This window comes from Oncorhynchus nerka, linkage group LG26, assembly GCF_034236695.1.
Source record: "Oncorhynchus nerka isolate Pitt River linkage group LG26, Oner_Uvic_2.0, whole genome shotgun sequence".
Taxonomy (NCBI): domain Eukaryota; kingdom Metazoa; phylum Chordata; class Actinopteri; order Salmoniformes; family Salmonidae; genus Oncorhynchus; species Oncorhynchus nerka.
Genome location: NC_088421.1, coordinates 2,957,275 through 2,982,195, shown reverse-complemented (window position 1 = coordinate 2,982,195; position 24,921 = coordinate 2,957,275). Strand labels below are relative to the sequence as shown.

The window sequence follows — 24,921 nt, the reverse complement described above, 5'->3', positions numbered from 1 at the left end:
CAGAACACCTAAAGTCATTCACCATTCTAACGCAGCAATGAATCTAGCGACTAGGAGGTCATGTCTTTACCTCGTCTTGTGTCATTACTCTGCAATCTTTCCCCTGTAGCAATATCTTTTTGCCATAGTCGGTCAAAATCAGTGACAACATTTTGTCTACTTACAAAAGAGATGCAGGCAGCCAGCAGCAGGATTCTGACCAACAGATCCTCAAACTGCTCTACGACCAACTCCCAGATGGTCTTACCTGAGAGAGAGAGAGAGAGAGAGAGAGGCAGATAGATAGAGAGAGAGGCAGATAGATAGATAGAGAGAGAGGCAGATAGATAGATAGAGAGAGAGGCAGATAGATAGAGAGAGAGAGAGGCAGATAGATAGAGAGAGACAGATAGAAAGAGAGGGGGGAATGAGAATAATGTCAGTGTGTGTGGATCTGTGTGTGTTGGCAGGAGTGTATTAGCACAATACAACAATAAAAATACTGCCAAATGAAATCGCAATACTACTATCTCACGATTGTTTTGTGTGGTTACACACGCAGACCAATCCGACCTAAAGAGGAGTGCACTCTTCAAGACACTTGCCAACATCATGCAATGTGGAAACCAACAGAAATGTTCCCTAGCAACGTGCATGCCCGGCCGACCACCTGAGGGGCTATCTTATTCAGCCCCTCTGTTTGTGGGGCGCAAAACCTTGTCACTTAAATCTCACTCGATTGATTGTTTTCACTTTACTCCTGCGATTCTTTCATTCTCTTGCTTGTGCCTGTCGTCGTCGTCCCCCCGTTATGACCGCAGATACATTGGCTTCCCGTTGAATCTATAAGAACGCTAAAGCTTCGTCTTGACACTTACAGTACCAGTCAGAAGATTGGACACACCTACTCATTCCAGGGTTTTTCTTTATTTGGACTATTTTCTGCATTGTAGAGTAATTAGTGAAGACATCCAAACTATGAAATAACACATATGGAATGATGTAGTAAGCAAAAAAGTGTTTAACAAATCTAAATATATTTTACATTTGAGATTCTTCAAAGTAGCCACCCTTTGCCTTGATGACAGCATTGCACACTCTTGACAAAGCTAGCATCAAGCCTAAGATCACCATGCCAAAGCCAAGCATCGACTGGAGTGGTGTAAAGCTCGCCGACATTGGACTCTGGAGCAGTGGAAACGCATTCTCTGGAGTGATGAGTCACGCTTCACCATCTGACAGTCCAACTGACGAATCTGGCTTTGGCGGATACCAGGAGAACGCTACTTACCCAAATGCATAGTGCCAACTATAAAGTTTGGTGGAGGAAGAATAATAGTCTGGGGCTGTTTTTCATGGAATCGGGCTAGGCCCCTTAGTTCCAATGAAGCAAATTCTTAACTCTACAGCATACAATGACATTTTAGACGATTCTGTGCTTCCAACTTTGTGGCAACAGTTTGGGGAAGGCCTTTTCCTGTTTTAGCATGATAATGCCCCTTTGCACATTTCTGTCCATACAGAAATGGTTTGTCGAGATTGATGTGGAAGAACTTGACTGACCTGCACAGAGCCCTGACCTCAACCCCATCAAACACCTTTGGGATGAATTGGAACACCCACTGCGAGCCAGGCCTAATCGCCCAACATCAGTGCCCAACCTCACTAACATTCTTGTGGCTGAATGGAAGCAAGTCCCCGCAGCAATGTTCCTACATCTAGTGGATAGTCTTCCCAGAAGAGTGAAGGCTGTTATGGCAGCAAAGAAGGAACCAACTCCATATTAATGCCCATGATTTTGGCATGAGATGTTCAACGAGCAGGTGTCTACATACTTTTGATCATGTAGTGCATGTCTGGTCTCACAAACAATGTAAAGTAGGTGTAATCCAGAGCCAAGCGTGTTGATTTATAACCCAAGGGTATCCTGCTATTGATACACTTGTTGATTTATAATCCAAGGGTATTCTGCTATTGATACACTTGTTGATTTATGCTAAATAAAGTGACAACAACAGTAATTAATGAAGGGGCCTCCTGAGTGGTGCAGTGGTCTAAGGCACTGCATCGCAGTGCTAGCTGTGCCACTAGAGATTCTGGGTTCGAGTCCAGGCTCTGTCGCAGCCGGCCACGACCGGGAGGCCCATGGGGCGGTGCATAATTGGCCCAGCGTCATCCGGGTTAGGGAGGGTTTGGCCGGCAGGGATATCCTTGACTCATCGCACACTAGCGACTCCTGTGGCGGGTTGGACGCAGTGCACGCTGACAAGGTCGCCAGGTGTACGGTGTTTCCTCCGACACATTGGTGCGGCTGGCTTCCGGGTTGGATGGGCATTGTGTCAAGAAGCAGTGCTGCTTGGTTGGGTTGTGTTTTGGAGGACGCATGGCTCGATGAGCGATGAGACAAGACTGTAACTACTACCAATTGGATACCACGAAAAATAGGAGTGAATTTTTTATATTTTTAAATAAAATAAAATAACTGTAATTAATGAGGCAGTCGAGACAGCGCAGGTAAATGCAAATATGGTAGACAGTGCAAGTGTTTGGTTGTTACAGCCCTGTCTCTCCCCTTTATGTTAATGTGTAATATATGCAAATACATGCATACATGCAAATATATGCAAAGTAGGCACATATACGTTCCCTTATTTTAACACACAAACAAATAGCTGATATAATAAGAAAATGTATATATGAGTGCACCCCCCCCCCCCCCGCCGCCCCCCCAAATATTGGGACATTCTACAATAAATTGAATATCTAAATTCGCACCTAAATCCCTGGCCTCCGTTCATTCTTTGTCCGTGCCAGTAAAATGTTTTATGTGCTACAATTCAGTCAATATCTGGTTTGCAGTGTCTTCATCCATTGTCCAACTGTTGCATTTATTTGAATTGTTTTTAAAACTTTTTAACAATTTCGATGACCATGTCTCTATTGCATCACGATGATATAGTACTGTCAGACGTGAGAATCATAACCGTTACAGGGAGGAATAGTCAGTGTGATAATAATCTCTCATGGGTAGACACACGGGGCGGCAGGGTAGCCTAGTGGTTAGAGCGTTGGACTAGTAACCGAAAGGTTGCAAGTTCGAATCCCCGAGCTGACAAGGTACAAATCTGTCGTTCTGCCCCTGAACAGGCAGTTAACCCACTGTTCCTAGCCCGTCATTGAAAATAAGAATTTGTTCTTAACTGACTTGCCTAGTAAAATAAAGGTAAAATAAAAAAAATTATAAAAACACGTAACACAACTGGAAGGATAACACAGCCACAGAGTCAAAACTGGGTATATCATAAAAATTTATCAAAGCAAAAATGACATTTTTGGCCTTAATTTAAGGTTAGGATTAGGCATAAAGTTAGAAGTGTGGTTAAGATTAACGTTAAGTTTAGGGTTAGGTTTAAAACACAGGAGGCTGCTGAGGGGAGGAAGGCTCATAATAATGGCTGGAATGGAGTGAATGAAATGGTCTCAAAAACATGGAAATTGTGTGCTTGATGTGTTCAATACCATTCCATTGATTCTGTTCCAGCCATCACTATGAGGCGGTTTTCCCCAATTGAGGTGCTACCGGCCACCTCTGGTTTAAAATCCAATTTTTAGAAGAGAAATTGTAGAAATAGGTGGGGTTTATGACTTTGTGACTGTGATAACTAGTGATAACCCCATTTAAGTTTTTACTTCTGTGTTTTTGAGGTTTTGTGTGACAGATGGGATGGGTATGTAAGGACACAGATCTGTGCATAGGAAGATCCTTTTCTTTCAGGGTTATGAGAAGTTATGTTATGACAAGAAGAGTAATCCCATTCACATCCTCCCCTTCCTTCTCTCTGAAGTGTGTAGCCACTCCCTGTCAAGCATCGGATTGGATAAGAAATATGGCTACTCTAAACCAACCAATCCAGTGATTTTAAACCCTAGAGGGGGCATATACAGAGACAAATGGGTGAATCGGAATGTCTGGAGGGTTGACAGGAAGTCCATCATCTCAGGCAGGAAGCAGAGCAACAGGTGTGTATGTGTGACTGCAAATGTGTGTGACATGGTGGCAAGAAATAAAGAGGTAGTGTGACTGATGGGATGTGTAACCTCCCGGACATTGGGACAGAAATAGGAGTGTGTGTGCAGACCGACCACAGACAGGTGTGTGAGGGGCAAAGATAACGTTGGGAACTCACCAATCTCAGCTGGCAGCTCTGTAAAAGGGGAAAGCGAGAGACGGGAGATTATTACCATAGCATTGCTATTTGCTACTAACATTGCTAATTGAGATCAGCATTAGGCCTGCTACCTCTAACTTTGATAGCAGAAATGCTATCGGTCAGGTCAGGTCACTGAAAATACAGGTGCAAACTTGTGCACTTGATGCCTATAGTTAATTAGCTAAAAACCTTTACTTAGCTCATGTCATCCACCTTTTGATTGATAACTTACGTCAGGACTGAAATCTCTCTGAACTCATTTCAAACCTTCAAATTATACAAAAACATGAACAAACTGGTATTGCACAACTGTGATTCTACTTTATTTCTAAAGGATCGAACTAAGTGTTGTTGTTTTTTTAGCAAACGTTTGCAAACGAGTGTTAGGGCCTTGGTTTGTCCCAGGTCGGCCCGACAGTAGCCATAGCAAACCTCTGTCCTTCTCACTGACCTCTGATTGGTTAGCCAATCAGAGCCTTGAGTCTGTCGTTGCTTTTCATTGGCTGGATGAGACAATGACTATACCAATGCTTCATATCATGATTTAAGCACGGATGACCAAGAAGAAACATTTTTGTAAAAAAATATTATCATAAGCTTCAAAACTTGACTTTTGCCTCTGTATATCAAGTCTGATGCTTAGCCCCTCAATGTTATTATAGGGTGTTAACTGCAAATACACTCAAATAAAAGGACTGATACAACAGTTATGCAAGTAGAAGTTGTCATGAACTTCTGGAATCCAACCAACCACGATAGAGAGCCTGTACTGGACTGATCACAAACTACACTACCCAAGCATCCTTTGGTGCCGCTGACCTTCAAATGGCATCTGCCGCACCATCACAAGGTCACGTGAACCATTTTGCTTGCCGTATGCCAATGTGTCAGTCAGCCAGCCAGCCAGCCAACGGCCAATCACAAAGAGTCAACATCCGACCTTCCCCTCTTCATAACCAAAACAAAGACTAACTATTGTCCAAGCCAGTGGAACACCTGTTGCTGTCTGTATGTATGTATGTATGTCTGTCTATCCCTCCATTGCATTCATCATTTCCACAGCATTTAGGACCAATGAACCCCATTTTGGGTCTGAACCTCTACACCCAACCAGATCCTCCTCCTTTTTCTCCTCCTCTTCCTCCTCCTCACCATCATCTTTCCAACATGCTCTATCCATCCTCTTATCTATCTCCATGTACCTCTGTCCATCCCTTGGTTTCTCTATTCTTTTCCATCCATCCATCCATCCATCCATCCATCCATCTCAGTCTCTCTTTCTCACCATTGTGACCATATCTGGCCAGGTTCTTCTTGAACTGTTCTGGTGTGAGGCCGGTGGTCTGGTCGACACCAAAGTATGACACGACCTCTTCCGGCTCTTTTGCGTGTGCATTCTCCATCCTCACCAAACAGGAGACGCTTCAGAAGAAGAGAACAAAACAAAGACATGTTTAGGACACGTCTGTCCAGTAATGCGTGGCTTGGCTCAGTCAGTAGTTCTCCAGTTATGAGGTTTTACAACCAGAGAAATGATTTGTTACCCATCACTCTATAAAAGTGTGGGATTGGGATAAAAACTGTCAACCCCCTTCGTACTCTCTCTCCCCTCTCACAACTCTCTCTCTCACCTCTCCGGCAAACTGGAGCCCTGGACTGACAGAAAGTGCAACCTGGCACAGGCTCATGAAAAGTTTTATACAGACACAAAAGTGGTGCGATTGGTGCTCTCTCACCATGCGCCTGCACTTCATTGGCTGAGGGGAGCAAAAGTGGGTGGGCCGGGAGGGTCCTGGGGGAGTCACGCGTGGAAGAATTGGTCACCAACTGCAGAGGGGGTCCGTTGTCTGCCGTCAAACTGAAAATAAGATATGTTTTTGGATCGAGCATGGTCAGTAGAACAGGGAGGGGGAGATAGGGGCAGGGGTGCTTTGAATGAGAGGTAGGGGGCATTTAATGATGGGTCCAGTGTGGCAGATAGAACAAAGGGGGGGTACAGAGAGCGAGAGGTAGATAGAGAGAGAGAGGAGGGGGGACAGAGGAGGCAGATAGAGAGAGAGGCAGGTAGAGAGAGGGGGACAGAGAGAGGCAGATGGAGAGAGAGAGGGGACAAAGTAAGAAGCAGATAGAGATGAAGAGAGAGAGAGGGGGACAGAGAGAGATAAAGAGAGGGGAGGGCGGCAGAGAGAGAGAGAGAGGGGGTAGAGAGCGAGGCAGATAGAGAGAGGGGGACAGAGAGGCAGATAGAGATGAAGAGAGAGAAAGGCTGATAGAGAGGGTGGACAGAGAGAAAGGCTGATAGAGAGAAATGGAGGGTACAGAAAGAGAGGGGAGGACAGAGAGAGGCAGAGAGAGTGAGGGGGACAGAGAGGCAGATGGAGCGAGAGAGGGAACAAAGTGAGAAGCAGATAGAGATGAAGAGAGAGAGGGAACAAAGTGAGAAGCAGATAGAGATGAAGAGAGAGAGGGGGACAGAGAGAGAGAGGCAGATAGAGAGGAGGGACAGATAGTGAGGCAGATAAAGAAAGAGAGGGGGGACAGAGAGAGGGGGAGCAGAAAGAGAGGCAGATAGAGATAAAGAGAGAGAGGGGGGACAGAGAGAGAGGCAAATAGAGAGTACAGTGACAGAGACATAGAGAGTTCTAAGCTTCCTTAATAAGCACAACGTCTTGAGTAAAAACCAAATTGGATTTATACCAAACCATCGCACAACCGATCATATTTCCACCCTAAACATCCTGATAGAATAACATGTCCACCACAATAACACCAGTGTATGCTCGCTTTATTGTCTTCCAAAAAGTATTTTATTATATTTGGCGTACAGGACTGTTCTACAAAGTTATTGAAAGTGGTGCAGGGGCAAAACGTATGACATAATTCAATCAAATGGCATAATAATATGACAATTTAGGGGGGAAACAGGTGCAGCATCAAAATTGTCAAGAGAAGAACATAATTCTTTAACCAGAGGCAGGGCCTTTGCAAGGGTTGCAATCTCAGCCCCACGCTCTTCAATATTTACATCAATGAATTGGGCACTATTCTAGAAAAATCCTCAGTCCTTGGTCTTAGTCTCCACAATTAAGAGGTTAAATGCCTGCTCTTCGCAGATGACTTGTGCTTGCTGTCACCCACAGCACATGGCCTCTAGCAGAGCCTAGCAGACCCATTTTCCAGAGAATATCCAGATCTCAGGGAATTAGACCAAAGTTTATAGAGTATTGCACACTACAATTACTCAGGCTTAATAATAAGCTCAGTTGGACACCTAAATGGGGCGGAGAATGAACTGAGAGAGAAAGCACGCAGGGCATTCTACACCATAAAAAAAACGATTTCAAATTTAAATATCTATAAATATTTGGCTAAAACTAATTGAATGTGGTATTAAACAAATTTTTATAATTATAGTGGTCTGGAAATATTCCAAGATCATGTTGTGGGTTGTCTATAATCATTCATAATTCCTTAATTTTTTAAAAATATCTGGTGGGGAAAAACCCCAGAATACATTAAATCAAACACCGCAGAATGGAAGGGAACATCTTGTGACAAAGAATAATACTGTTTGACTGACTCTTTAAATTATAATCAAAGTTCAAATGAATATTAGAAATCTGTATTTTTGCATTAATAGGTGGCATATCCTTTTGATAAATGATTTGTCAAATGAATGATCCTTTCATGTTACGTGTCTCAGTTGAATTGGTTTGAATGGTTTTGAATGAAATGATTCTTCCTTCAATTCAAATCCTGCTTCCTGTAGGTGTGATCAATTCAAATTGAGTTCAAATTCATTGTTTGAATTGAATAAAATTCTGAATTGGCCCCAACCCTGCTGTTTACACAGCAGGAATATGGTGCGGTTAACACAACAGTTGGATTCAGACGTTTATTTGATAGTGAGGGACACATTTCACTTTACATCTGGTAAATACAGTTCCTAGAGATTCTACATATGCCTTTGATGATGGGGAAACGTGATTTTTTGGGGGTGAAGCCGGCTTTACCGGGATAGGTTTATTTAAATGAATTAATTTGTTAATTCCATTAACAAAATATTCATCAAACACCTATTTTTTCAGGGGCAGTTGACGAGACTATAACTAACTAAATAGACCCAGAAAAAAAACTAAACAAAAATGTTTTTTTTTCTCCATTTCATTTGACTAAAACGAGACGAATTTACTGTATCTCTGTGACTAAAATCTGACTGCTAGGTGGACTGGACAAGAGTTTCCAGAGAGATTGAGAGCTTTTTAGTGAAAAGCACAATTAATATTAGCAGCACAGATTTGCAGCGCAGTTCTGTTCAGCAAGCGGGAAGGACCCGGCACGCACAGCCTACATCAACTGGTGAGCTGCGGAGGAGCACGCAATGAGCGTGACAGATTATACACATCGTGCAGGTGACTCTCTTGCTTCCCCGGAGCTAACCAGTCACCACCAGCCTTCTAGTTAGCTGCCCTTTGCCTGGTTAAGAAAACACAAGCTGCTTTACGAAATCAAAAACAATAGCAGCATTGAGTTTAATAGTAAAACATCAGTCTACTTGTGTTTTTCTCTCCCTTGAGTATAGAAAAGAGAAAAGTAGTAGCTGTCTTTGAATTTGTAGTCTTGCTCAGCTCTTCCACTTTCACCACTGCACTTCATAGCCAGGCTCTGGTAGCCAACGTAACCGAGTCTCCCTCTTTTCCGCAGAGAAAACGTCTTGATTCTAGCCCAGGCTGTTCTAAAACTAGGCTACTTGCGTACGGGACCGTTACCATTTGTTTGGGCAACACCTTGTTCAGTCATGTTATCTCATTAGCTACTGTAGCTATATCTAACAACCTGGGGTACGTTCAGCAGGATGCAATGTTTTGGAACGTTCAGATAGAAATATGCTATTTAGAACAAACATGCCTCTGACATGTTCAGTGGCGATTTTAGCATGTAAATCTTGGTGGGGCAACAAACTAAAAAAATAGGTGGGATGCATGCCAGCAAAGTCACTACACTACACTACACAACACTAAACAATACATGAATTGCAGTACAATGGTGACAAACGGTGCCCACAAACTGTTAGAGCCAACATAATGCTGTCCCAACAGCAGTTCCAACACCTTACCGCTGCACTTGGCTATCAGCGGAACCTTGTCTGGCAGCGAAACAGTTCATTCAGCCTCATTTACTGCCTTTAAACATAGCTGATATGGCTGACTTGTTTCAACAAATGTGGTTTCTACTGACAATTGAGATGTACAAACTATGGCATAAGGGGATGACGAGCAGATAAGAGACCATCCGTAATTTCGATGAAGACATTAATGAGCGAGCTAGGACGGAAGTTGTCAATATAACTATTTGTTCAGCACTTTTGAAATGTACAGCGACAGAATTCAGAACACGGGCCGTTCTTACGGTGTTCTCCCTGTACACCAAGTCAGAACCGTAGGATAAATAAAGGGGGTATATACATTTAGTATTACTTTCTTAGCTAGAGTATGCCTCCCTGGCTTATTACATCATTTATGCAGCAGCATACAATACATGTTTGGACTCACCTTGTTTTGTCATCAAAGTCTGGCATTCTCTGGATGTATGGTGCTTTCAAGACAACTGGGAACAACAACAAAAAAGGTTGAATCATGATGACGTCAGTGATCTTCAGGTCATAGCTCTAGAAAGAGGCCCGAGTTCCCGATTTACAATTCCGAGTTGGATGAAAAAGTCGTAGCTCGTTTTTCCCGAGTTCCCAGTTGTCTTGAACTCACAGTTAGCCACTGATTCCTTCCAAACCACTCATTGTTGAATTTGCGATTTCCAACTTGTTGTGTAATGTTTATGTCCAATGGCCGATGAGCACCGATACGTTTTATCTATAATTTCTCTTCATTATTTCGCCTCATATGACAAGGATTAAAAAGGATTTGCCAGTAGATTGTCAACTTGATTCATGATGATGACTGCGAGCTAAGATTTTGAATGTATGATGTTGACATGATCTGTCCAATCAAAGCTACTCTAGATATAACGTGATTTGAAGTCATCTGTGGCCAATGACCTTGAGCCTTCTTGAATGGGCACTTCTAATGTAACTCTATGGCAACACCCAATGGGCTAGAATTTTCGAGCTCTACCCTTAGACTTGGCGGTGACGTAGTGTCCCCATGAGTGACAGAACACTGAGCCAATCACGGCGCAACGCTCCATATTTTCTGCTGGCTTGCCCCACCACCACAGAAAGCACTGAGCTAGGCTGAAACACCTGCATTTTGGAGCTGCCTTTCTCAAGAAAACAGAACATGTTTGTATGCGGCTTTATTAACTCAAATATATATATATATATTTTTTTACATTGTTTGCCAACTGATATGTGACAAACTGATCAATTATTTTTTGCTAAAAATGTGAGGTTCAAAACAGGTGGTGCTCTGCCCCACATGCCCTGAATGATGGGTCGCCACTGGACATGTTGAATAAGGAATAACATTGACTCTATTCATGCAATTGACTCTATTCATGAAATTATAATAGCTCAATCACCAGATGGTGCCACAAAGAATTGGCAAAGTAATATGGGTTTCACCTCCGTCACATCATTGCCATTGTTATCAATGTCCACAGATGCCGCAGCCACATTGATGTCCAAAAGAAGAACGGTGGCTAATGACTTTGAAGAGAGCTAATGACTGTTTCGCCCAATGATGTAGTACATCTACATCTCTTTCTCTCTCTACATCTCTCTCTCTCTATATATATATATATATATATATCTCTACATCTCTCTCTCACTCTACATCCCTCTCTCTCTCTATCTCTCTCTACATCTACATCTCTCTCTCTATCTCTATCTACATCTACATCTCTCTCTCTCTACATCTACATCTCTCTCTCTACATCTACATCTCTCTCTCTACATCTACATCTCTGTCTACATCTCTCTGTCTACATCTACATCTCTCTCTCTACATCTACATCTCTCTGTCTACATCTACATCTCTCTCTCTACATCTACATCTCTCTCTCTCTCTACATCTACATCTCTCTCTCTACATCTACATCTCTCTCTCTCTACATCTACATCTCTCTCTCTCTCTACATCTACAGCTCTCTCTCTATATCCCTCTCTCTATATATCTCCCTACATCTACATCTCTCTCTCTCTCTACATCTCTCTCTCTCTACATCTACATCTCTCTCTCTCTACATCTCTCTCTACATCTACATCTCTCTCTCTCTCTCTTTCTCAATGTAGGCTGAATAAAGAATTAGGCTGAATTACATGGCTAGATAATTCTTATACTGTACGTTAATGAGGCAATACAAACATGATGTGATTAAAATGTGACTAAAATGAAAGGTATTTTAGGTGACTAAAATTGTCAACTTGTTTTCATCATTTTGACAATAACTAGACTAAATCATTATTCAAATGACAAAAAATACAACTTAATGATATTTTTGTAAAAATGACTGACTAAATGAAATCTAAATAAGAGTGCCAAAATTATCGCTGCTTGACAGTAAAACACAACAACAAAATATTAGGAAATAAAATACGTTAAAAACAATCATTTAAATAAGAGAGAGAAATAAATAATGACAAGGAATACGATGAGCATGTATTAGCAATGAATGTGGCTATTCACTGCAGATCTCCTTATTGTTTGGATGCTCCATCTATTTGGACTTGAGTGTCTTTATGAATCAATCTTTAGTTCATAGTTATTGTAATGCAGTGGTTCTCCGACCAAATTGAAAAACAAAGTCACACACTATTTGACCAATGTTGCAGCTAAAGAACTTTCATCCTCAGGGTGAATCACTTCATCAGTGGTTCTCAGAACCATATATCTACTGAGCAGCTGTGAAACGCTAGAGGGGCTATGGCTATGGGAATTGATCCAATGTGCAGGATGTGGGGGCAGTACTTTGAGGAATGACTATGAGCGAGGGTAGTAGTAGTGATAGAAGAAGTACCATATGTGTTGCAGACCTGGGTTCAAATACCATTTGAAATAAATTCACATACTTCATCTGGGCTTGATTGAGCTTGCCTGACCCAATGCAATAAAATCAATAGAACAGGGTTCCCCAGCTGGTGGTCCGCAGGCCAAATTTGGCCAGCAGGTGGTTTTATTTGGCCCCCCCAACTTTTCTGAGCAAATGTTTGTGTTATTATTTTTTGTTTTTACTCATTGTTGGACATAAAAGACTGTAAAAACACCAGGAAATCAGCTCCAAGTGATTATCCTACGAATAATAGACACGTGATGGTTTACAAATGTAAGCAACGTTTGAAATGATTATGTTTTAGTCAAATATATCTGTTTGGGCTTCTTGCGGTCAATTTGTAGTCTACAAATGATTGTTTTTCCCGACACCTCGACCATCCGCTTCAGAAAAAAATTGTCCTGCGGCTGAATCTAGTTGATGATCCCTTCAATAGAAAGTCGCAAAACTGCAAACCCCGCCCATCTGGCACTCCATGCAGGCTAAAGCAAATGCTTCAAGTATTTGAAAACATTAAAATAGTGTGTTGTATTATTAGGAGAGTGCAACGTTTGAGGTAACCGTAGCTACAGTAGCAGTTGTGCTGCCTCAGTATAAATAACCCTTCGTGATGCAGTCAGACAGCGGTACAGCGCGATTCACAAATTTCGGTGTTATTTCGGTGTGGTGGGGGAATGTGTTAACCCCGTTAACGCAACATATGTAGGGGTTGAGCGTTGAAGGTTAGGTTAAGGTTGTTCTTGTTTGTAGTTGTGGTGGGAGGAGGGGTAGAGTGAAGTGAACAGACAGTTCCTTTAAGCAGGCTGACCTGACATCTTGTCATTTTGATAGATTTACATGCTACATGCTTAAATGCTCTGTGGCTCACACTATTCTAATGTATATCCTCCTCTCTTAGCCTACCTCATTCCTAACCTCCTCTCATTGTGATATCATGTTTGCTACAGTTTTATCCAGCCAGTGTCGTATGGGGTTGAAACTCTGCTTAAAACGGACTAGTTTGATATTATTTCTAAGAAAGAACAATGGAATTGTCACATAATCTTCTGTCCCGTGTTAAGGTTGTGGGACTTGCCCAACAAGTCGTTCCATGTCGTTTCAGCAAGCCATGGCACCCACCATCTCAGATTGTTCTGAAATAGTTAATGTAGTTAGAATCAGGTAGAAACACCCCAACAACCAGTATACAGTATCAGTTCTCTATGTTTGACAGGTATTAGGAAGCTTCATACCATGTAATGTATTCCATGTGAATCTGCTGTTGGTCCCCATCCTCTGTTCAGAGAAATTAGTAATTTAAGCCACTTGCATTATCTACCATAAAGTTGTGTGAAAGTACCAGGTTTTGACCACTAGATGCCGCTGTTCCTGCTATACTGCCACACTCTTATCAGTTTTGCTGGTCTCGTGTTTATTAAATAGCTCACAACATTTTCTTTGCAACTTTGGGTAGAAAACCAATAGATTTGGCTCATGATGAAAATGAATCATCCGCAATTCAAGTGGCCCCTTTGTGTGTGCTTTATTCCCTTCAAAAAAGGTCTGGATTAGTTACTGTTAGATCATTCCTGGTGAACAAGCAAACCATTAGGCTACAGCAGTTTTAATGTTATTGTCTCTTTATAGTATTCAATGGTAAAAGTTCCAAAAACACACTGTATAGCGTTTCACAATTGTAATGTTAAAGGGTTGTGTTGGGTTTAATGGTACATGTCACTAATCACAATACATATAGACCCGTTTCCTGATCATTCTATTGAAAAACATGTCTGCCTTGCAATTCGTTATTGTATTAGGGCTGTCACAACATTTGAGTCCCTAGCCCATTTCTCCATCAAAGTTTTGGGCTTGTCGAAAACGTCTTCATATGAGAATTTCATAGGGATAGCCCTCTCAGAGATCAGCCACCTGTTGGTCTATTCAAGCAGAGTTGGGTTGAAGCATTAGGTCGCTATTAGGCAAAACTGATTGCTTTCATGGAGGACTGGCTTGAATTGTGAGGATGACCACACAATTTATTTTCATAATGAGACAAATCTATCGACTTGCACACTACTTTATGGTAGATAATGCAAGCAATTTAAATGACAAAACCGTCTGAACAAGAGAACAAAAAAACATCACCAGATTCACATGACATAGTATGGAGAAGCAATACTCCAAGCCACAGCTTCATACTTATTGCCAAAAATAGAGATCTGATACTGTATACTGGTCATTGGGGTGGGATTGGCATGGGGTGTGGGGAGTCCGTGTGTGGCTTTTGAAAAAAAATGGATTACTCATTGGTAGGAAAACGTTTGGTTCAAATCGGATGTCGGGTACTATATTTATGGAATATTATCTGACTCCTATAAATGAAATGTCCAATGTGGGTGAAATCATTTAGCTTAATTCCTCAGAGATCAAATTATATTTCAACAAAATAAGGTTTCAGGAATGCTAATTGTATCTGTTAGTAACTATAGAAACAATTTCAGAACAATCTGAGATGGTGGGTGTCAACCCTCTTTTGACCCCCTACCCTGCTCATCATCGCCTGCATCCACCACCCTCCTCAGGACCCCCTTGTCATTCCTCTTCATTTTACCAGCGATGACCTTTGACTCTTGACCTGGTACTCAATAACCACCTCAGTTCTCGACACCGTTAACACTCTGCCTTGTCACTCCCTTTACAGCCCTTACCCTTAGCTGGCCCCTACAGACTCATTGTGACTGTGCAAATGACCTACGCATAGTATAGCCGTAACAGAACCGCGTCTCAACTTCTCCGTGGAGGGGTCAGTACTTATGGCAGCAGCTTCAGTCTGCATATCTACTCTCATTGCTGTGTGTGACATGCGTCAGGAGGAATCGTTGGACTCGGTTGGCCACTGAGGGTTTCAGGTTTACTCTCATATCCAGAGAGTGACAGTTTTTCTTGGAGACGGACGACCCGTCTCATCTTGCAAGACTGTTTACTTAGAGAAGCAACTGCAGCCACCCTTCAACACCTCCTAACCCCCATTACTAACCATCTCATCTTCACCTCAGTCTAAAGTCTACATCCAAAGTACACCTCCAAGAGACTGTAAACAAGCGATCACTCACTTATAAACAACCATTAAGTCTATGTCTAAGATGTAAATATGCCCTATTGACCAGCAGCTCTATATGTCACATTAGCTGGTACATAACCAGCAATCTAAATGACAACCAAATGTAATTCAAAAGCTATTTAGCTAGTAATGATCCATGCTAACTGGTTTTGCATTAGCAACATGTTATGTTAACTGGCTAGCTCTTAGACCAAGGTTACAGTAACATGCTATATTATGTCATGCTAACTAACTACACCTAACACGCTATGCTAACTAGCTGGACTTGTCATGATATACTATGCAAACTAGCTAAACCTAACATGCAACCATAAAATAGCTAGACTTCACGTGCTATGCTATGTTAGCTAGCTAGTTCTAACATGCTATGCTACATATCTGGTACTAACACTGAATGCTGTAGCAGGAAGAAGGGTTTCTCCACAAGGAACAGCTAGCATGGGGTGCCACTCACTGTTGACCCAGGGTGCATCTCTCATTGACAGGTTAGCGCTGAAAGATTTAAGAAAATTATATTTGTGCCTTTTAACCCCCTGTCTCTCTCTCCGACTGCCTCTGCCATATAAGGCTGGTGCAAGCTGGGTCGCACACCATGGTGATGACAGAATGACAGATTAATGAAAAAAGAGATGGAGGGAGTGGGACACCAATACGGAGAGAGAGAGAGACAGACAGAGAGAGAGAGAGAGAGACAGAGAGAGAGAGAGGTTACATTTAGAGAGGAAGGAGCAAAGAGAGAGAGAGAGAGGTTACATTTAGAGAGGAAGGAGCAAAGAGAGAGAGAGAGAGAGAGAGGTTACATTTAGAGAGGAAGGAGCAAAGAGAGAGAGAGAGAGAGAGAGAGGTTACATTTAGAGAGGAAGGAGCAAAGAGAGAGAGAGAGAGAGAGAGAGGTTACATTTAGAGAGGAAGGAGCAAAGAGAGAGAGAGAGAGAGAGAGAGGGGGGTTACATTTAGAGAGGAAGAAGCAGAGAGAGAGGTTACATTTAGAGAGGAAGGAGCAGAGAGAGAGAGAGAGAGAGGTTACATTTAGAGAGGAAGGAGCAAAGAGAGAGAGAGAGAGAGTGCTTTAGGAATAACTTGAATTGAGTTTGCTGGTAACAAAATAGTCAATGGTACATTGGATATAAGGTCATTGTGCTATGCGAAGGAAACTTGAAGCCTCCATAAAAAAACACATAAATACACAAAACATGGAAACACACAGAAAATTGCAGATAGGAAGACAGTGATACTCTCACTGAGACATGGGGATGCAGAGATATGGCAACACATGGACAGACCTAACCCACAAGTAGAGAACAACATGGAAATGGGAGAAACATAGACCTGTGTGTGAAAAGTGAGAGAACATATACATGATGGCCTTGCAGACATAAGTATCAACATTCCGGGCTATTCCGGGGTAAGTTAAAATGTCTCTGTGTGTACAGTATGTGCTAGTTAGGTCTGTGTGTGACAGGTGTTGGGGTGGAATGGTGCTAAGCTCCAAACGCTGTTCCTATCCTTATTCCTGGGGCTTTGAGCTGGTGGTCCCACAACTCAGGACAACTGATCTACTCTTAAAGAGCCAAGACACACTCTGTGCCTTACACACACACTGCTGCACTGCATACACACACACACACACACAATGCATCTATACACACACCACATGACAGAATACCCCCTTGAAACAAATTCACACCCACCCTGTATGAACACAAGCACAGATCATTTTACACTCCGCACACGCATATGATCACACACCTCACTCTTTGCACACACAGACGTACAATCACAAACTCTCTCACACACACACACACCCACATACATCTCTTTTATAACCAAAGCAGTGGTATTATTGCGCGTGGAATGATACTACAGGCTGTGTGTATGCAGATGAGTAATGAAATTGTGTTGTCATAGGAGGTGATGGAGAGGAGAGGACTGCCTTATCGTGCCCCCAGGTCTATAAATCACCTTTAGCTCTGTGGCTAAAGCCAAAATAAGCAGCCACTGAAATAGGACACCAGGGAATGATAACATACCGTGCCTTCAGAAAGTATACATACCCCTTGACCTAGTCCACATTTTGTTGTGTTACAGCCTGACTCTTCCCACCCATCTCTACACAATAGCCCATAATGGCAAGGTGAAAACATGTTTTTAGAAATGTTTGTAAATGTATTGAAAATTAAATACAGAAACATCTCATTTACATAAGTTTTCACACCCCTGAGTCAATGCATGTTAGAATCACCTTTGGCAGAGATTACAGCTGTGGAGTCTTTATGTCTTTAAAAAAAAAATCAAGCTCTGTCAAGTTGGTTGTTGATCATTGCTAGACAGCCTTTTTCAAGTCTTGCCATAGATTCAAGACGATTTAAGTCAAAACTGTAACTAGGCCACTCAGTAACATTCAATGCCATATTGGTAAGCAGCTCCAGTGTATATTTGGCCTTGTGTTTTAGGTTGTTGTCCTGCTGAAAGGTGAATTTGTCTCCCAGTGTCTGGTGGAAAGCAGACTAAAGCAGGTTTTACTCTAGAATTTTGCCTGTGCTTCGCTCTATTCCCTTTCTTTTTATCCTACAAAATGTCCTAGTCCTTGCCGATGACATGCATACCCATAACATGATGCAGCCACCACCATGCTTGAAAATATGAAGAGGGGTACTCAGTGTTGGACTTGCCCAAAACATAACGCTTTGTATTCAGGATATCAAGTTCATTTGTTAGACGTCCCTCTGCTCTCCCTTTCCTCCATTGAGAAATGAGTTCCAGTTGATTGCAAAACTCAAGTCGCACCCCATTATTTCTGCCTCATGCACCAATTCATGTTGTTACTATGACCAGAGAAAGTTAAATATTCCTTGATATTAAAAAAGGCACAAGCTGCTAATAATAACAACGCAAGCTTATCGGACCACTTTGCTATAGTCATTCATTGTATCTGCAGTACTGGTTGTAACGTGAGTGGAAGTAGGGAGAACACACATTTTATGGCTTATAAAGGTGTCGAACGAAGTGTTGATAGTGCTGAATAACAACTTAAACATCAACTTTTGAAATAATTTAAAATCTCACAGTATCAACTTTGCTGTGAGTTCGAGGCGTCTTTTTACAGTCTATAGCTCGAGGAAACTGTGCAGACAGTGAGCTATCTGATTGGCCAGCGGTAAGCCCGTAGGTGCACTTGATTTGTTCTCTAGGCCTGCCGGGTAGGCAGAGTTCTACCTTCAGACACATGAAATGGTTCAAAATGGGAACACTTTGCCTTCCCTGTGCTGCTGAATCAATTGCAGCTACTGCTAACAGTGCCTTTGTGCCAACAGTGCCATTGTGGTCGTAACTGCCGGTGCCCTCATACATGGCTCAGTGTTGCTTGCCTTGAAACAAGCATAGAGTGCATTTGGCTCATCTGTTAGGCTCGCGTCACTGGGCAACTCGTGGCTGGGTTTCCCTTTGTAATCTGTGAGAGTTTATAAGCCCTGCCACATCCGACGAGCGTCAGAGCCAGTGTAGTAGGATTTGATCTTAGTCCTGTATTGATGCTTTGTCTGTTTGATGGTTCATTGGAGGGCATAGCAGGATTTATTTTAAGTGTCCAGATGTGTCCCGCTCCTTGAAACTAGCCTTTAGCTCAATGGGGATGTTGCCCATAATCCATCGCTTCTGATTTTGATACGTAAGGTCACTGTGGGGATGACGTTGTCAATGCACTCATTAATGAAGCCGGTGACTGATGTGATAAACTCCTCAATGCCATCGGATAAATTCTGGTACATATTCCAGTCTGTGCTAGCAAAAAAGTCCTGTATTTTAGCATCCGCTTCATCGGACCACTTCTGTATTGGATATGTCACTGGTACTTCCTGTTTGTGTTTTTGCTTGTAAGCAGGAATCAGGACTATAGAGTTATGGTCAGATTTGCCAAATGGAGGTTTGTAATTACGCAAAAGAGACCTTGGTCTCAGCACGACTCCCTGTCAAAGTAAAGGTTAAATAAATAACCCAAACAATGCAAGAGCTCAAATAGCTACGCGAAATGGCGATGATTTGATACATGTTTGCCTCGATGGAATAGTGAGGAGACCCCATGAATCAAAACCCCGTGAATCAATACAAATAAATCTTGAGGATTCGATTCAAACTAAATACTGCAAAAAAAAACACATAAATAAATTCTGTTTCAGAACATCCCCAGGTGTCCTTGGCCAAAAGTGATAGAGAAGAACATGCTGGGTGGAGAGTGAGTGACTCGTGACAGATGGTAGGAAATGGGAATGTTTTGGCTATGAATGGATTGATAACAATTGGGAATATCTGATGTTGACTGGGGATAATTCATGATGGGAGCGGTCGCTGGGCTACAAAGAGGACAGAGGGGAAAATAGTTAACTGTACAGAAGGTCTCATTTCTCCGGTGACAGATGACAACACTTGCTATTAATAGGTAGGGTTATCCTTGTGTATTTTAGGTAAAATGAGACAGGTGGGGGTTGCAGTTGAGGATTTCCCAGAGAAGACAGAGGGGATAAGCAAGTGTTACTGTACCCTTCCGCCCCCTTTAACACTGCATTTATTCTCCCCATCTCTCTCTCTCATACTTCTTTCTTCTTTACTTTTTCTCTCACTTGCTTTCTCAACTGTCACTCCTCAATACTGTCTTCCCCTATTACTCACTTATTTTCTCTGTTCTTTGGCTTTCTCTCAATCTCCATCTTCCCCTCTCTCTCCCTCTCTGTTCCCCTCTCTCCTCGGAGTTATATTTAGCCGCAGGGGGTTCGGTGGTAGAGCTGTCAACCCCTCAGCCTCACTGCCACTCCGAGCCTTACAAGGCCTAGGCAGGGACACGGTTGCCTGGTAACCGCCCGTGTTTTCACCTAAGCTGTGAAGGTCCAGCGCTCGACCCCCACCTAGCCTTCGCCGCACTAATTATCACCATCACTACCACCACCATCCTCCTCATCATCCTTCACGGTGTTAATGCGGCCGCTTGATAAACAGATGTCCAGTGGAACGACGGTCTGTCCGCTCGCTCCTCTACGGTGCTTCATTGAGTTTTAGAGAGGAGAACGGTATGTGCTCAAACTATTGGGGAAAAGGTGCTTGAAGACTCTCGTCTGAAAGTATGGTGGCCTGGGGTGGACTGACCTAGCAGTTACTGATGCCGCCATGTTGGCATGGATTAGAACACACTTCTCCTTACTTATTATCTCTTTCTAATAATCTTTCAAAACCTTTTTTCAAAGTTGAAAGTATGAGTTGATTTATTATACTCAGTGTTGATTTCTCCTCCTTCACCTTCATCATCACCACCGGCAGCATTACCTTTTATACTCCACCTCCTCCTCTTCCTTCACCTCCTTTTTTAAATATACATTGTAGAGAGTGAAACAACAGAAGAGACGAAAATATTCAGCTTCTCTTGGAGGACAATAGAAGTAGATTTCAAACATGCTTCTTTATTAATAAAACCAATGTGCTTCAGTGTTGCCTGAAACAATTGCGTACAAGAGGTCTTCTTCAAAACATTTGAACTGTTTGCAGTGCAACACGCGTCACCATCACACACCTCCATTACAAAGACATAAGGAGTGAGAAGAGAGAAAAGGAGTCACAGAGAGAAGAGGAAGAAAGAGAGAGAATGAGAGCGAGAGGCGTGTGAGAGCAAAAAGGAGGGAAAGACAGAGGCCACAAGGATAACGAAGGACAGAGGCATTATCAGCAGCTGCTGGAGAGACTGGGGTCATATGAGGAGAAAGCAAGGCAGGGGAAGAGATTACAATATATCTGTCTCCTTCTATATGGCCTAGTCCCAAATGACACCTTATTCCCCATAGGACACTGGCCAAATGCACTATATAGGGAATAACGAAGGACAGAGGCATTATCAGCAGCTGCTGGAGAGACTGAGGTCATATGAGGAGAAAGCAAGGCAGGGGAAGAGATTACAATATACCTGTCTCCTTCTATATGGCCTAGTCCCAAATGGCACCTTATTCCCCATAGGACACTGGCCAAATGCACTATATAGGGAATTTGGCCAGTGTCCTATGGGGAATAAGGTGTCCACATCACTAAGGATCTATCATGGTCCAAACACAACAACACAATTGTGAAGAGGGCACGACAACACCTCTTGCCCCTCAGGAGACTGAAAAGATTTGGCACGGAGCCTCATTTCCTCAAAAAGTACGACAGCTGCACCAATAAGAGCATCTTGACTGCTGCATCACCGCTTGGTATGGCAACTGCTTGGCATCCGACTGCAAGGCGCTACAGAGGGTAGTGCGTACAGCCTACTATGTCACTGTGGCCAAGCTCCCTGCCACCCAGGACCTCTATACCAGGCGGTGTCAGAGGAAAGCCCTAAAAACTGTCAAAGACTCCAGCCACGTCATAGTCTATTCTCTCTGTTTACCACACGGCAAGCCGTGCCCGAGTCTGGACCCAACAGGACCCTGAACAGCTTCTACCCGCAAGCCACAAGAGCGCTAAATAGTTAATCAAACAGCTACCTGGACTACTGTTTATTATCCGTCACATGTATTCCTAGTTATATGCACATATCTACCTCAGTTACCTCGTACCCCTGCACATCCACTCAGTACTGGTAACCCTTGTATATGAGTCAAGCTATCATCGCTCATTGTGTATCTATTATTGCTTTATAATTACCTATTTTTACTTTTCTACTATTTATCTATTTTCTTTCTCTCTGCGTTATTGGGGAAGGGCCCGCGAGTAAGCATTTCACTGTTAGTCCACACCTGTTGTTTACAAAGCATGTGACTAATTAGGTGCCATTCATTATTTTGAATTAGGTGCCATTTGGGATACAGCCAGTATGATTTCATCAGAAGTCAATTGGATGAGGAGTTTCTTCATCGGAGTACAATCCAACTCCCGGGCAGACTGACATTTTTATGGAATTGACCCCAATCATGATTTACATACAAAAAGTGCAAAGCCAGATTGTTGTTGTGGCAGCCAGGTTCAGATAACATAACTAGAGAACATAGGGAGAGAGAGAGAGTGACAGAAAAGACAGAGAGAGAGAGAGAGAGAGAGAGAGAGAGAGAGAGAGAGAGAGAGAGAGAGAGAGACAGAGGGGGAGAGAGAGAGTGACAGAAAAGACAGAGGGGTAGAGAGAGAGAGAGAGAGAGAGAGAGGAGAGGAGAGGAGAGGAAAGACATAGTGTTCTATTACATTTATAACAGTAACACAAGCTGAGGGTGTTGTAACAGGTGTCTGTGAGAGAGAGTGAGAGAGAGAGAGAGAGGGGGGGGGAGTGAGACAGAGAGAGAGACAGAGAGAGATAGTTGGGGGCAGTCGGTCCAAGGCATAGACAGAGGACACAGATAAAGGCAGATTGTTGTCGACTGACAAGGAGAAAGTAAGACTGATGGCCAATGACAGTCCACTCCTTATAAGTGCACTTGGGATATGTGCAGCCTCTGTTTAGGTGCACTACAGTTTGCCAGTCCCATTTAAATGACTGTACACCGTTCCTAATTGCTCCTGATAACTATAAACTGTGATGTATGTATGCTGGGCTGTACCCAAATGGCACCCTATTCCCTATATAAGGCACTACTTTGATAGGGCCATACGGCTCTAGTCAAACCAGGCATGCGCATGCCCTTACACAACCTCTCTAGCAGACTGCCCTCTGCAGGCCAGTAGACTGAAGGGGAATGAAATATATTCACTGTCTAAATCTAAGCTAACCTGTCTGTGTGAGCGATTTGTTAGTGTCCATTTTGAAACCTGAGGCCGGGTGGATTTTATTTTATTGTGTTTCCATCCCTGAGGTTACATTTACATTGCACGCACATGCCTGGTTTAATGGCTCTGGAACAGACACTCCCCTCTCCTCACCACACCACCCTAGTCAGAGATGTAAGGAGAGGGAGGGGGGTAGAGCGAGAGAGAGGGCGGGAGGGCGGGAGAGATAGAGACAGAGAGATACAATGGCCTAGAGTAAATGAGAGAGAAACAAAGAGAGAGATGTGTAAATAAGATGGCTAGAGAGAAATAAAGAATGACAGAGAGAGAACGAGGGAGTAGAGGTGCTGAAACACCTGAAAAAGACTGACAGAGGGAGATGGGGAAGATTACAAGAATCTACTTATCTTACAGTGCATGTACAAAAGTATGTGGACACCAAATAAAATTAGTGGATTCGGCTATTTCAGCCACACCCATTGCTGGAAGGTGTATAAAATCAAGCACACCAACATGCAATCTCCATAGACAAACATTGGCAGTAAAATGGCCTTACTGAAGAGCTCAGTGACTTTCAACGAAACCCTGTCATAGGAGGACACCTTTCCAACAAGTTAGTTTGTAAAATTTCTGCCCTACTGGAGCTACCCCGGTCAACTGTAAGTGCTATTATTGTGAAGTTGAAACGTCTAGGAGCAACAACGGCTCAGCCGCGAAGTGGTAGGCCACACAAGCTCACAGAAAAAGACTGCTGAGTGCTGAAGCGCATTGCATATAAAAATCATCTGTCCTCAAGTTGCAACACTAACTACTGAGTTCCAAACTGCCTGTGGAAGCAACGTCAGCACAATAACTGTTTATCGGGAGCTTCGTAAAATGGATTTCCATGGCCGAGCAGCCGCACACAAGCCCGAAGATCACCATTCACAATGCCAAGCGTTGGCTGGAATGGTGTAAAGCTCGCCACCATTGGACTTTGGAGCAGTGGAAACTCGTTCTCTGAAATGATGAATCACACTTCACCATCTGGCAGTCCAACGGACGAATCTGGGTTTGGCGGATGCCAGGAGAACGCTACCTACCCCAATGCATAGTTCCAATTGTACAGTTTGGTAAATGAGGAATAATGGTCTGAGGCTATTTTTCATGGTTCGGGGCTAGGCCCCTTAATTCTAGTGAAGGGAAATCTTACCGCTACAAGCATACAATGACCTTTTAGACGATTCTGTGATTCCAACTTTGGAACAACAGTTTGGGGAAGGCCCTTTCCTGTTTCAGCATGACAATGCCCCCGTGCACAAAGCGAGGTCCATAAAGAAATGGTTTTTCGAGATCAGTGTGGAAGAACTTGACGGGCCTGCACAGAGCCCTGACCTTAACCCCATCAAACACCTTTGGGATGAATTGGAAAACTGATTTCGAGCCAGGCCTAATCGCCCAACATCAGTGCACGACCTCACGAATGCTCTTGTGGCTGAATGGAAGCCAGTCCCTGCAGCAATGTTCACATTAGTGGAAATCCTTACCAAAAGAGTGGAGGCTGTTATAGCAGCAAAGGTGGGACCAACTCCATATTAATGCCCATGATTTTGGAATGAGGTGTTGTGACGAGCAGCTGTCCACATACTTTTGGTCATGTAGTGTACTATAATAAAAACATCTAGGAATACAAACACAGCACACACAAAAGCACAATCGCAACCCTAAATGTTAACACAATGCCTCACAACAATGCACGCAGAAAGAGGTCTTCTAAGCACTCCAAATGTAGCCTAGATATTGGCGTGATACTCTATATATCGTCAACAGTCAGTCCAAGTCCAAACAAATCTGCTGCTCAAAGAGGCTCTGATAGGTGTTTTTTCTCAAAGTCAAACAAATGAACCAAGTGATAATGCCATATAATGACTTCCC

General features: G+C 43.0%; 1 protein-coding gene across 1 annotated transcript in view; it reads right to left on the bottom strand.

Annotated features, from left to right (window-relative positions):
- atp2a1 (ATPase sarcoplasmic/endoplasmic reticulum Ca2+ transporting 1) overlaps nucleotides 1–5,920 on the bottom strand; it is a 35,684-nt gene extending 29,764 nt beyond the window's left edge. The window contains exons 1-4 of the mRNA XM_029635287.2: nucleotides 5,822–5,920; nucleotides 5,476–5,612; nucleotides 4,167–4,184; nucleotides 165–247 (exon numbers count right to left, since the gene is read on the bottom strand). Of these exons, the coding sequence (XP_029491147.1) occupies nucleotides 165–247; nucleotides 4,167–4,184; nucleotides 5,476–5,593 (219 nt within the window). The 5' untranslated portion in view covers nucleotides 5,594–5,612; nucleotides 5,822–5,920. The remainder of the gene's footprint in view (nucleotides 1–164; nucleotides 248–4,166; nucleotides 4,185–5,475; nucleotides 5,613–5,821) is intronic.
- Nucleotides 5,921–24,921: the final 19,001 nt, after the last annotated feature.